General features: G+C 41.7%; 1 protein-coding gene across 1 annotated transcript in view; it reads left to right on the forward strand.

Moving 5' to 3' along the window:
* The window catches only part of LOC122814238 (dynein axonemal heavy chain 5-like), a 3,525,594-nt gene that overhangs the window by 1,692,492 nt on the left and 1,818,921 nt on the right, over positions 1 to 14,181 (forward strand). The window contains exon 57 of the mRNA XM_044086840.1: positions 5,474 to 5,730. Within this exon, the coding sequence (XP_043942775.1) occupies positions 5,474 to 5,730 (257 nt within the window). The remainder of the gene's footprint in view (positions 1 to 5,473; positions 5,731 to 14,181) is intronic.

Raw genomic sequence — 14,181 nt, forward strand, 5'->3', positions numbered from 1 at the left:
TAATCTAGTTATATCTTCTTTCCGTATGCTGTCTGAGGAAACAAATTTGATTCAGTAGCTTCCCAGTGAGGATCAGAAGATCAATTTACTTCCGACGCCTTCATGATGATGTTTTAAGAAAGCTCCGAGCTTTCCAGCCACAATGGATATCACAGTCTCGGGCTCATCATGAAAATTAAGCTTTCAAAGTTCCGGCGGGAAATAGTAAGTAAAACATTACTTAACTACATATAAGGCAATGTCTCGAGACTCCCTCTATACCGAGAGAGATGAGAAAGAAAGAAAAAAAACCTTGCATACGCAACACGAAGCAATGACAGCTATCAAGCAAAGCTTCACCACACTATCAATCAGACTCTCCGGTTAATCTCCGACCAAAGCACACAGACACCAAAACATACAATTAACACAAACAACACCACACATGTCTCTATATATATACAGTGGAGTTTGCCTCTTTTTCCACTGTTGTGCTACCTTGGAGTTGGTATATTTCCTGTTAGGAAAGTTAGTTTAGACAAACAGTACTCAGACATTTCACCTTCGCCAAAACTAGCTTCACTAATTTGACACTTTCTTTTTTCAATTTGGGTGGGAGTGATGAAGAATGAGCATGCCACTGTTAACAACCTTTTCTACAAGTGATATAGTCACATAACTGTTTTGCCAAAAGATGAAATGTTTAATGCACTGCTGGGACTATGAGGAAACTTGAAAATGCTACTCTGTTAAACGAGTAGGTATAGTACGGATGTATATTGTCTGGCAAAATTTACAGCTGAATTCTTCAGTCCTCTTTCATCATCATCACCATTAAGAGAGGACCAGTGAGTAACCACTGTGTCTCTTTGAGTCTCACTCTTCTCATATTGGCTGCCTACATTAGTCTTTCTCTGTCTTCTGATGGCTCAAAATCACAACTTATTCTCCAGACTTTTTCAGTAACATTAATTAACAGACATACTAAGATATTTAGATGATTGCACTTAGTGTTTTTTTGTACTTAATGTTTTATAATTAGTATTTATGTTACCTAAATGTTGTCAATGTTTTCTTGTCGTTATTGATTATATAAATTATGAAAACATGGAAATATAAGTTGAAGAATCTGAAAGAATTCCTCCAACAACACAGTTTGCCTGTTTGGGGGGCTGTAGGCTAATTAGCTGATCATGGCCTATAACTTACATTTTGTTATCTTTATGTAAAACTCCCTTCCACTTTTTATTTATTGCTACTGCCTGAAGAATGGGTTGCCATGATGCATTTGCTTGTTTCCCATCCATATTGCTATTGAGCAAAGCTCTCCCCTCAGAATGTATCTCTTATCTTCTTATACATTTTTCCAAAAATATGCTGCTGTATTAAGTTTTAATCCTCTGTAGTTATTTAATGTTCCTAACATACCCACTCACCTCTCTCTAAACTGTACACTCCACAGATTTTCTTTCTGTGATTTCTGGTAGATGTTGCACCATTTCTGTTGTTCTTCCACAGACTGCACATGTTACATCCATTTCTTTGCAGAGACAGCTTTCAGAACCAAAGACAACACTCCAGATGAGCTAAAAACATTAGCACAGCAGAATAATAAAGTATGTTTCACTGCTGGCAAGGCTATGCCCTATGTGTCTTATCACCCTTTCAGTCTTCTAGTCAAACCTGTGAATTTTTAAACTGTTTACTTTCCAAAATACTGACTTGAATCACTTTGAGAAATGCAGAACTCAATATTCTTGTTTCAGAGCAATTTTATCATTCCCACATTTAGTTATGTGTCTTATTTTGAATGTTAATCTGTTCATTTTTTAAGAAGTTATTGAAGTATTTTATGTCTGAGGAAAATGTCCTTATTGTTTTCAAGATTTGATAGTTTCATAGTTTCATAGTTTCATAGATTGGTACTAGGCTATCTGCCCTGGGGCATTTATAAGCCTAGCCATAGTGATGTGGCTTTTGCCACCCCATGTAATGGTACAAAAGTGTACAGAATAGATTTAGAATACTGTGCCTCTGTCTAGTAGTGACACAGTGAAGACCCCCTTACATAATAGAATTAGTTTACTGTGCCTCTGTCTAGTAGTGACACAGAGATGACCCCTGGGGTAAACCTACGATCTCCCATCCACTCATCAAGATTTCTCTTAAAGAGAGTCAGTGAGGGGCTTTGCCTAACATGAACTGGGATTCTGTTCCAGAGTATGGGAAGCCTCTGGATTATGAATCTGTCCCTCCAGCATGTCCTATTCATATTTGTGCTGAGGTTCAAATCTTTAGCTCTTGTGGTTCTGATGGAGTTGGATTTTTTGAGGTGGAGCATGTCCATCAATTCCTGATTGGACATGGCCTTGTACGTCAGGCACAGATCACCTCTGAGTAGGCGGTATGCTACTGAATAGAGTTGGAGTTTCTTTAGTCTGGCAGCATATGACATATGTTGGAGACCCTTGATCCTCTTGGTGAGGTACTTTTGGGGTCTCTCTAGCTGTTGCAAGTGCCGGGTGAGGTACATACCAAATGGGGCATTGTACTCAATCATGGGCCTGATAAGGGAGGAGTACAGGGGCACAATGACCTCCTTTGATCTGGATGTGAATCCATCCATGATAAGGTGGGCAAGGTAGAAAGTCTTTCTAACCACTTTGGCAACGTGGGTGTCAAATGAGAGGTCACTATTGACTTGGGTCCCCAGGTCTTTGATTACTTTTTCCATACTCAGTGGGTTACCGCCTGTGTGATAATTTGTGGGCACTTTGTTTTTCCCAAAGGGGATGACTATACATTTTTTGGCATTTAGTTTAAGGCCATGACTCCGGCACCAGTTGTCCGTTTCAGTGAGGCCTTTCTGTAGGATGTATGTGTCAGCTAGTGCATCGACTATGGCGCCTAGTTTGCAGTCATCTGCGAACTTTGTCAGCCACAACCCTCCCATGTTTGCTTCCACATCTGAGAAATAAATGCCGAACAAGAGGGGTCCCAGGACAGAGCCCTGTGGGACACCGCTTGTCACTGGCTTTGAGTCTGACATGGCTCCAGTGATTTTGACTTTATGGGTTCTATCCTTTAGCCAGTTTGCCACCCATCTTGTGACATATGGATTTACATTTAAGCTGTTGAGCTTGTTTATGATGCCAGAGTGGGGTATTGTGTCGAAAGCTTTAGCCAAGTCCAGGTAGGCTGTATGGACTGCTTTGCCCTCGTCAATGGCTCTAGTGACTGTTTCGAAAAAGTCAATCAGGTTTAAAAGGCAGGATCTGCCTTTTGCAAAGCCGAACTGGGTGGGATCAAGTGTCTGTAAGTCCCCAATGTCTCTGTTTATTACTTCCATAATGATTCTTTCCATAGCTTTGCAGACCAGGCTGGTTAAGCTTATGGGGTGGTAGTTACCAGGGTCAGTAGAGGTGCCTCCTTTGTGGAGTGGGACTACTGTTGCTGTACGCCAGTTTTCAGGTACATATCCTGTAGTAAGGCTAATGTTAAATAGCATTTTTATGTCCGGGTTTAGCTCCTCTTGGAGTTCACGTAGCACGCAACCCGGGATACCGTCAGGTCCCATTGATGCTGTGTTTTTAGCTTTGCTGAGGGCGGTTCTCACCTGGACATCTGAGATGACAGGGAGGTTACATTCAGCTGGGATAAGTATTTCTTCTTTTGGGGGTGAGGGAGGAGAGAAATTTGCACTGAACCTGTCTTCCAGAATGTTGGCAATATCTGTGGGTTCAGTGTATTTTTTGTCATTGTGAACTAACTCTGAACATATCTGAGGGTTTCCGCCCAGGTTTCTAACATAGCTCAAGAAGGCCTTGTGGTTATCTTTAGTGTCCATAGCGATTTTTCTCTCAAAGTTGGCCTTGGATGTTTTTATGAGAGAACGTAGCTTTCTACTAGTGCTGATCAGAGATGCCTTCTCTTTATGGGATTTTGCTCTGACGTGCAGTAGCTTCCTTCTTTTGTTATACAATTTGTTTATGGCTGGGGTCCACCAGACAGGACGCCTGCCCTTGGTGGAGAGGGTCTTGGTTTTATTTGGGATTGCATGATCCATGCATTCTTGGAGATGTCCGTAGAAAGCATTTGTGAAGGATTCTGCATTGTGGGATGTGGTTTCCACTGTCCTAGTGGGTTTAAAGGATACCATCTCAGTTTTAAGAAGTGAAAAGTCGGCTTTTGAGAAGTTTTTCACTGTAGTCTTTTGTGTTGGGGGTGGAGGTGGGATATGTATATCCAGGGTAATTAGTTTGTGGTCAGATCTCACTAGTGAAGGGTATACTTCTGGTGTGGAGCACTTTGTCCCCATGTTTGTGATGATCAGGTCTAGTATATTATCTCCCCTTGTGGGAGAGGTGACTACCTGTTCCATTGCGTTTGAATTTATGAATTCCAGGAACCTTTGGGCTAGGGTGTTTGGGCTAGAATAATGCACCCAGTCTATGTTAGGGTAGTTGAAGTCTCCCAATATGATGGTGTTTGGTGAGACATTCATGTCCTCCAATGTCTTCAGGAAGGCTGAGTGGGGTTCCTGAGATTGGGAGGGTGGTCTGTAACATGCTACCAGTTGTATAGCAGTTTTGCCTATGGTTAGTTGCACCTGGATGGTCTCTGATGCTTCATGTGTTGCCACTAACCTGGAGGTGTGGGTGTCCTTGATGAATATGGACAGCATGATACAAGGTATAGCCTGGTAGCGGTGCTCTCAGGAGCCTTGAACCAGGTTTCAGTTACTGCACAGACATGGATGTCCTCCATACTGAGGAGCCTGCATCTTGAGATTTAGACTTCTGAGCAGCATTACCCTTAATTTTTCCATTTTTTTTCTAAGGAGGTGGGTTTGTCTTTTGAGCCAAAGGCACTATGGGAGAGGCAAGAGCCTTAGCCAATATCTGGAAGCCCAGTGGTGACAGATGCAACAGCATGTCATCCCAAGCAGACAGACATTGGATCCCCCTAGAATGACACCAGTATTTGAGCCAATTATTAAAGCTGGTCATCTTGTCTTTGTATTGTGGCATCATTCTTGGTGAGGGCAAGATGCTGCTCAGGGTCAGGGTCATACCAGCCTGGGCTACATAATCAGAGAGCTCCTCTATGTCTCTTTTCATGTAGTCCAGGGAGGTACATCTCAGGTCATTCACACCGGCATGGACAATGACGGAGTCATATTTGTACTTGATATATGATACTTGATACTTGATATATGCATAGACAGGTGGATAGATAAAAAGATAAATGGATAGACAGATAAGATTTTACTCTTATATCACTCATTTGCATGTTTTAATACAATCTGACATTATGACTCCAAAGTAATATTTCATTGTTGTTTATTACTGCTCCTACAATAAAAATAACTGCATATCTTTCCCTAGATTTTTTGAGATGTAAATTACTGCACACCTTTGGCTAGACATATGTTATTTAAAGAGAGGTCAAACGTCATTAAAAATCCCAAACATTATATTTTTTCTTTCATAAGGAATAATTGTAGCTGGTTCTCCAGGGTCTGGAAAAAGTACTTGCATTTCTACCTTAGTGCAAGCCCTTGGTCTCCTTCAAGTTGATCAGCAGCCTTCCTCACCACGCATTCATGCTCCTGAGATGTCCTCCACACAGAGACTTGTGAAGATCAACCCCCTGGCTGTAGATGATTTTGCACTGCTTTTTGGTCATGAAACAGCTTCTCACAGCTGGGTAGATGGAATTATAACCTACGCTTGGAGAAAAGCAATCAGGGTGAGCCTTTTTTATTTTATTTTGTAAGTACATTTTGTGTAACATTCAGTAACAATAAAAAATTCACAAATAAATACTGATAAAGATTATGTGAGCATCTTGGCCTCCATCTCTGAAATTTTTTTTAATCTTCTCCTTCTTCTTTCGGCTGCTCCCGTTAGGGGTCGCCACAGCAGATCAACTGTTTCCATTTCCTCCTGTCCACTGCATCTTGCTCTGTCACACCAACCACCTGCATATCCTCTCTCACCACATTCATAAACCTTATATTAGGCCTTCCACTTTTCCTGTTACCTGGCAGCTTCATCCTTAGCATCTTTTTCCCAATATACTCTGCATCCCTCCTCAGCACATGTACAAACCAATGTAATCTTGCCTCTCTGGCTTTGTCTCCAAACCTTCCAACCTGGGCTGACCCTCTAATATACTTATTCCTAATCCTGTCCATCCTCGTCACACCCAGTGCAAACCTAAATATCTTCAACTCTGCCACGTCAAACTCTGACTCCTGCCTTTTTGTCAACACCACTGTCTCCAACCCGTATAACATAGCTGGTCTCACTACCCTCTTGTAGACCTTCCCTTTCACTCTTACTGGTACTTGTCTGTCACAAATTACTCCTGACACTCTTCTCCACCCACTCCATCTGGCCTGTACTCTCTTCTTCACCTATCTTCCACACTCACCATTACTCTGAACTGTTGATCCCAAGTACTTAAACTCATTCACCTTCACCACCTCTACTCCCTGCATCCTCACCATTCCTCTATCCTTCCTCTTATTCACACACATATATTCTGTCTTAGTCCTGCTGACCTTCATTCCTCTTCTCTCTAGAGCATATCTCCACCTCTCCAGGGTCGTCTCCACCTGTTCCCTACCCTCACTACAGATCACAATGTCATCTGTAAACATCATAGTCCACGGGGACTCCTGTCTGATCTCGTCTGTCAACCTGTCCATCATCATTGCAAATAAGAAAGGACTCAGAGCTGATCCTTGATGTAATCCCACCTCTACCTTAAATGCATCCGTCACTCCCACCGCAGACCTCACCACAGTTTCACTACCCTTGTACATATCTTGTACCACTCTTACATACTTCTCTGACACTCCCGACTTCCTCATACAATACCACAACTCCTCTCTAGGCACCCTGTCATATGCTTTCTCTAAATCCACAAAAACACAATGCAACTCCTTCTGACCTTCTCTGTACTTCTCCCTCAACAATCTTAGAGCAAACATCGCATCTGTAGTGCTCTTTCCTGGCATGAAACCATACTGCTGATCACTAATCATCACCTCCCTTCTTAACCTAGCTTCCACTACTCTTTCCCATAACTTCATGCTGTGACAGATCAGTTTAATCCCTCTGTAGTTACTACAGCTCTGCACATCACCCTTATTCTTAAAAATTAGTACCAAAACACTTTTTCTCCATTCCTCAGACAGCCTCTCACTTTCCAAGATTTCATTAAACAATCTAGTTAAAAACTCCACTGCCATTTCACCTAAACACCTCCATGCTTCCACAGGTATGTCATCTGGACCAACAGCCTTTCCGTTCTTCATCCTCTTCATAGCTATCCTTACTTCCTCCTTGCTAATCCACTGCACTTCATGATTCAGTATCCACACATCATCCAACCTTCTCTCCCTCTCATTCTCTTCATTCATCAACCCCTCAAAGTACTCTTTCCATCTGCTCAACACACTCTCCTCGCTTGTGAGTACGTTTCCCTCATTATCTTTATCACCCTTACCTGCTGCACATCTTTACTAGCTCAGTCCTTCTGTCTAGCCAATCGATACAGGTCCCTTTCTCCCTCCTTAGTGTCCAACCTTTTGTACAACTCTTCATACGCCTTATCCTTTAGCCTTCGCCACGTCTCTCTTTGCCATGCATCTCATCTCCTTATACTCTTGTCTACTTTCTTCATTTCTTTAACAATCCCACTACTTCTTCGCCACCCTCTTTCTCTGTATACTCTCCTGTACTTCTTCATTCCATCACCAGGTCTCCTTGTCCTCCTTCTTCTTTCCAGATGTCACACCAAGCACCCTTCTAGCCATCTCTCTTACTAGCTCTGCTGTAGTTACCCAGCTATTCGGTAACTCTTCACTGCCACCCAGTGCCTGTCTTAACTCTTCCCTGAACATCACCTCACAATTACCCTTTTTCAATTTCCACCATTTGATCCTTGGTGCTGCCCTCACACTCCTCCTCCTCTTCTTGATCACCAGTGTCACCCTACAAACCACCATCCTATGCTGCCTAACTACACTTTCCCCTGCCACCACTTTACAGTCTAAAATCTCCTTCAGATTGGCCCTTCTACATAAGATATAATCCACCTGTGTGCATCTTCCTCCACTCTTGTATATTCATCACAGCCATGTCCATCCTTTTTGCAAAATTCACTACCATCTGACCTTCTCCATTCCTTTAACACCATACCTACCCATCACTTCCTCGTCCCCTCTGTTCCCTTCAATAACATGCCCATTGAAATCTGCTCCAATCACCAGTCTCTCACCCTTGGGTTCAGTCATCACCACTTCATCTAACTCACTCCAAAATTTTTCTTTCTCATCCATCGCACACCCAACTTGTGGAACATATGCAGTAACAACATTCATCATTACACCATCAATTTCCAGCTTCATAAACATCACTCTATCCGACACTCTTTTCACTGCCAAAACACTCTTAGCATACTCTTCCTTCAGGATAATGCCTACGCCATTTCTCCTCCCATCCACACCATGATAAATCAATTTGAAACCACCTCCAATACACCTAGCCTTGCTCCCCTTCCATCTGGTCTCTTGCACACACAATATACCAGCCGTCCTTCAGTTCATCATATCAGCTAGCTCCCTCCCTATACCAGTCATACTGCCAACATTCAAAGTTCTGACCCTCACTATCCCAGTCCTAGCCCTTACCTGCCTTCGGGCATGCCTTCCGCCTCTTCTCCTCCTTCAGCCAACAGTAGCCTAATTTCCGGCAGCACCCTGTTGGCCAACAGTACTGGTGGCGGTCGTTGTTAACCCGGGCCTTGACCAATCCGATATGAGTTTTTTAATAAAAAATTAAATCAATTTTAATTTCAGCTAGGCCACATAATCATAAAATACTTGTGATTATTTCCACAGCAGTCACACTGGAGTTTAATGTATGTAGAGAAACACAAACATCAAATATTAAGCTGTTTCAGTGGAACAAAGGAAAAACTGTGTGATAACATTAAAAATAGGCTCATAAAGTTTGATGGTCAGTTCATCTGGAAGTATTAAGTATACCACTGGTAGCATTTTCTCTTTGTTGGAGGACAAATATGAAATAAGCTGAATATTTTTGGTAAAACCAAAAGTGTAGCCATTAGTCCCCAGCCTCAAGAAGTGGCACTATCTGATGTCTTCTTTAAAATGAGATGCAATGTACCTGCTAATGTAAGTAAATGTGTGTACAATAAAACTCTGTAGATAACTGGTGGGTCTTGAATGAGGTCCACTAGCATACCCCTAGCAAAGGTTTTCCAACCATATTTTAGGCATGAAGCAGCCAGTAGTTTAAAGGTAAATCATCTCACAGGAGACAGACACCTCTGACTGATGCAAATCAATGGTACTTAAGTAGAATCATAAGCAGTATGACCTGTTAGTTACCCAAAGAGGGTTTAGCCTTCAAGTATCATCATGGATGATGGGGTTCATGGGCCTGGAAAGGCGGTGAGCTGTGTGAGCCTGCAGAGATCCTATGACCACTTTATGACTATCTTCAAAAACTTAACAATATAGCAGAGCATGACCATAGGATAATCAGTGTAGATGTTGTCCAATGCAGTTTTTTTATACGGGAAGTTATTAAATATGGGTATATTTCAAATCATTGACTCCACTAACATTAAGAGCTTTGTCCATCATAATAATGTAAAATAAAATAAATAAAACAATATTACAAAATTGTTAAAATTAAGCAGACATTAAAGTTTTTCTGTAGGTAGACCATGTTTCACTCTTCATGGTTCTAAATATTCTAATTCTGAAATCAAATGACCTCAGTGACTACAAACTTTCAGTATATTTCGATCATTTGATTAAAATAGAACACAGTTTCTTCACTTCAGTTTTCCTGTACTCAGTAATACTGCTATCATTGCATTGCCACACTTATGTAAATGTCACCCATAATAGCTCCCACCCCTGTCATAAAAGTGAAAACAAGTACAAAAAAAAATATTGATATAACTAGATGTACAGCAAAATTTACTGTATGTTGCTTATTATAGAATAAAATATAACTAAATTATACAAAAATTAATATAAGATGTCAGAAAGTAAGGACTTTAAAGTAGCAATGATAAAATATAAATCGCATGTACTTAACAGCTGCGACAAATACAGAAGGCAGACATTTAACTCTTCCATCAAAGTCTAAATTTAACCTTGGGTTTTCTCACTTCTGTCCAGTGCAAAGGTTTATTTTCCCTGAATAGTCCAGATCCCTATTTCCTTGCCAATAAGTTTATCTCTTATATATTCCTCATCCTTTCTTGAAATTTAATAATTTGCACAAGCATTCTGTCACCAGTTTTGTCTGTAGTTCTTTATGGCAGAGATGCGCCATTTTGTTTTTCATTGAAACTACAGTAGTTAGTGGTAAGATCATGACCTCACAGGCTATATTAGATGATGTTATTCTACACCACTAAAATTATCTTTATTGCACTTTGGTGTAGGCACATAGTTACATCACCATATTCAGTAAATACATACTAAAATGGAAATAAGACATCACAGTTATGCATGCCCTCCCTCTTTTTATGTGGCTTTACTCTGTGTGTTTTCCTCAAGGACCATTTCGCTTACTCTGTTTGCAAAAAATAAACAAAGAAATTAATTAACTAAATAAATAAATACACACATTAAAAATATTGTTTTATCTAAATCACTACTAGGTTGTGATGTGGACCACAGACATTTTTACTTGGTGCATGGTTATTCACTTTCCCATCCTGATGGTTTAGTTCTTAATTCTGCCTCTCCTGTTGCTCAAAATTCCCATATCTTCATCACTACCAGTTAGATATTAGTATCAGAATGCTGAATACATGCATAGTGCCTAGACCGATTGGCTACTCTAAACTGTCTCTGTACGTAACATTTGTCCTTGTATCCTAAGTCATTGTTGAAAAGGTTCTGAAAGGATATGTGCACACACCACACTAACAGATTATTACAGTCCTTTGACTCTTGTACACTGTATTTTTCCTGCATGTGTTTTGTTTCCTCTTTGTTTCACTTGCGCATGCTCTGTAGGTCCCATTAACTAGTATGTCACTATAAATGCTGCTACTTTCACTACTGTTTAAATGGCTGAATGCTCACTGACATGTCTCTGTCTCAGTGCCTGAATATTCAGTAACATGTTTCCGATGGATTTTCAGAGGTAGAAAGAAATGGAAATAGATGTCAGGTTATACCTAGAACCAGTCTGCCGTATACCACTGAGTGACATCATGGATAGGTTCACATATATCACTACATTTTGTTGCTTGTTAGCAGCCCTCTTACAATAAAAACTGCTTTTCCTTCTGTTTAACTGGCTGTCTGGTAACATTTGCAATATGTTTTGAAGAGGATAATAAGGAATTATGTTTACTATGGTATGAACTACCAAAATATCATTAACTCTCGAAGCAGTAGTGGGAAAGCCACTGAGAAGCATATTATTAGCCTCAATGTTGCTCCAAATATTGAACCACGAGATGGTTTCCACCTTACGTTTTACTCATTAGAGCGATACCATCAGAACTGTTTCCAAGATAAATTTCTCTTCTGTCTCAGAGCAAGTGCATCATTCAAGAGATGTAAATCTAACCATAAGTAAGTGGGAACAGAGAGGCAAGCATCATTCATGTAAAATGTCTTCACTTTGAGGTCTAAGGTGACTACAGTGTTGCCATTTTAAGATGGAAATGGTGTATGGAAAAAATGGTATTCACTGAAAATATGTTTCTGTCATAATATGTAAATACATTTTGGTATTTCACAAAGATACTGTGCCAACACATAGACCTCACAGTCAGAGTGTCAAACAGTCACAGCCCTTAAGGCCAAACACAATGCCAGACACACTAGTCATTGGTGACTCCATAGTCAGACACACTGACGTCCCACTCACCAGACTGAGTAAGGAGAAGGTCACAGTAAGCTGCCTGTCGGGTGCTAGAATCCGCCACATAACGCAAGCACTCAGGTCTCTCAACAGCAGGTACAAATACGACTCAGTCATTGTCCATGCTGGTGTAAACGACCTGAGACGTACCTCCTTGGACTACATGAAAAGAGACATTGAGGAGCTCTCTGATTATGTAGCCCAGGCAGGTATGACCCTGACCTTCAGCAGTATCCTACCTTCACCAAGAATGATGCCACAATACAGAGATAAGATGATCAGCTTTAACAATTGGCTTAAACTCTGGTGTCATTCAAAGGGGATCCAATGTCTGTCTGCCTGGGATGACATGCTGGACAAGCCACGCTGCTTCGCAAGGGACGGCTTGCACCTGTCAGCCCTCGGATTCCGGATATTGGCAAAGGCTCTTGCCACCCCGATAGTGCCTTTCTTAGGCACGGCTCAAATTCTAAACCTACCACCCTAGAACACAAAAAAGGAAAAAAAACTAAGGGTAATGCGGCTCAATGCCAGAAGTCTAAATCTCAAAATGCACGCACTCGAGGCCCTTCTCAGTATGGAGAACATCGATGTCTGTGCAGTGACAGAAACCTGGTTCAAGGCTCCTGAGAGCACCCCAGCACTATCAGGTTTTACCTCTTATCATGCGTTCCGCCCCAAAATCCGGACAATACCAAGAAAGGAGGGGTATCCATATTCATCAAGGACACCCACACCTCAAGACTGGTGGCAACGCACGATGCATCGGAGACCATCCAGGTGCAATTAACCATAGGCAAGACTGCTCTGCAAATTGTAGCATGTTACAGGCCACCCTCACAAACTCAGGAACCTCACATGGCCTTCCTGAAAACACTAGAGGGATAAATGTATCACCAAACACCATCATACTAGGTGACTTCAATTACCCTAATATAGACTGGGAACACTACTCAAGCCCAAACACCCTAGCCCAAAAGTTCCTGGAATTCATAAACTCAAATGCCATGGAACAACTAGTCACCATCCCCACAAGAGGAGAAAACATACTTGATCTCATCATCACGAACATGGGAGCACAATGTTCAACACCGAAGTATACCCTCACTGGTGAGATCAGATCACAAACTAATCTCGCTGGAGGTCCTCATCCCACCCCACCTGAAAATAAAAAGACCACAGTAAAGAACTTCGAAGCCGACTTCACACTTCTAAAGACTAGTGTGGTCTCCTTTAAGGCCCCGAGCCGGCGGAAAACAGTACTCAAGCCGCTGAATCACTTACAAATGCCTTCTACCAGCACCTGCAGGACTGCATGGATAAGGCAATCCCAAGCAAAACAAAGACTCTTTGTACCAAAGGCAAGCGTCCAGTCTGGTGGACCCCAGCCATAAACAAACTCTACAACAAAAGGAAGAAGCTACTACAAGATAGAGCAAAATCCTTAAAAGGTAAGACACCCTTGATCACTATAAGTAAAAACTAAGAGCTCTCATAAAATCATCCAAAGCAAATTTTGAGAGAAAAATAGCTAAAGACTCAAAAGACAATCATAAGGCCTTCTTTAGCTATGTTAGAAACCTGGGAGGAAACTCCCAGATATGCTCAGAACTAGTTCAAAATGATGTGAAGATTACTGATCCTACAAACATTGCCAACATACTGGCTGACAGGTTCAGTGCAAACTTCTCCCCTCCCCAAAAGGAGAGATATCTATACCAAGCGATTGCAGCCCCCAAAACATCTCCAACGCCCAAGTGAGAACTGCTCTCTCCAAAGCAAAAAACACAGCATCCATGGGACCTGATGGTGTCCCCGGCTGTGTGCTCCACGAACTCAATGAGGAATTAAACCCACAGCTAGGACAGCTGTTTAATCATAGTCTTACCTCTGGATATGTACCCAGGAGTGGCGCACTGCAACTGTGGTCCCACTTCACAAAGGCGGTGCCTCCTCCGACCCTGGAAATTTCCGCCCTTTTAGCTTGACAAGCCTTATCTGCAAAGCCATGGAGAGGATCATAATGGACCTCATAAATAAAGACATAGGGAATTTGCAGACTTTGGATCCATCCCAGTTTGGCTTTGTCAAAGGCAGATCATGCCTTCTAAACTTGGTTGACTTTTCGAAACAGTCAACAAAGCCATTGATGAGGGAAAGGCAGTCCATACAGCCTACCTCGATCTGGCGAAGGCCTTCGATACAATACCCCACTCGGGTATCATTGAAAAACTCATCAGCTTAAATGTTAACCCATACATCA

Source organism: Protopterus annectens, chromosome 1.part1 (assembly GCF_019279795.1).
Source record: "Protopterus annectens isolate FY-2018-M chromosome 1.part1, PAN1.0, whole genome shotgun sequence".
Taxonomy (NCBI): domain Eukaryota; kingdom Metazoa; phylum Chordata; order Ceratodontiformes; family Protopteridae; genus Protopterus; species Protopterus annectens.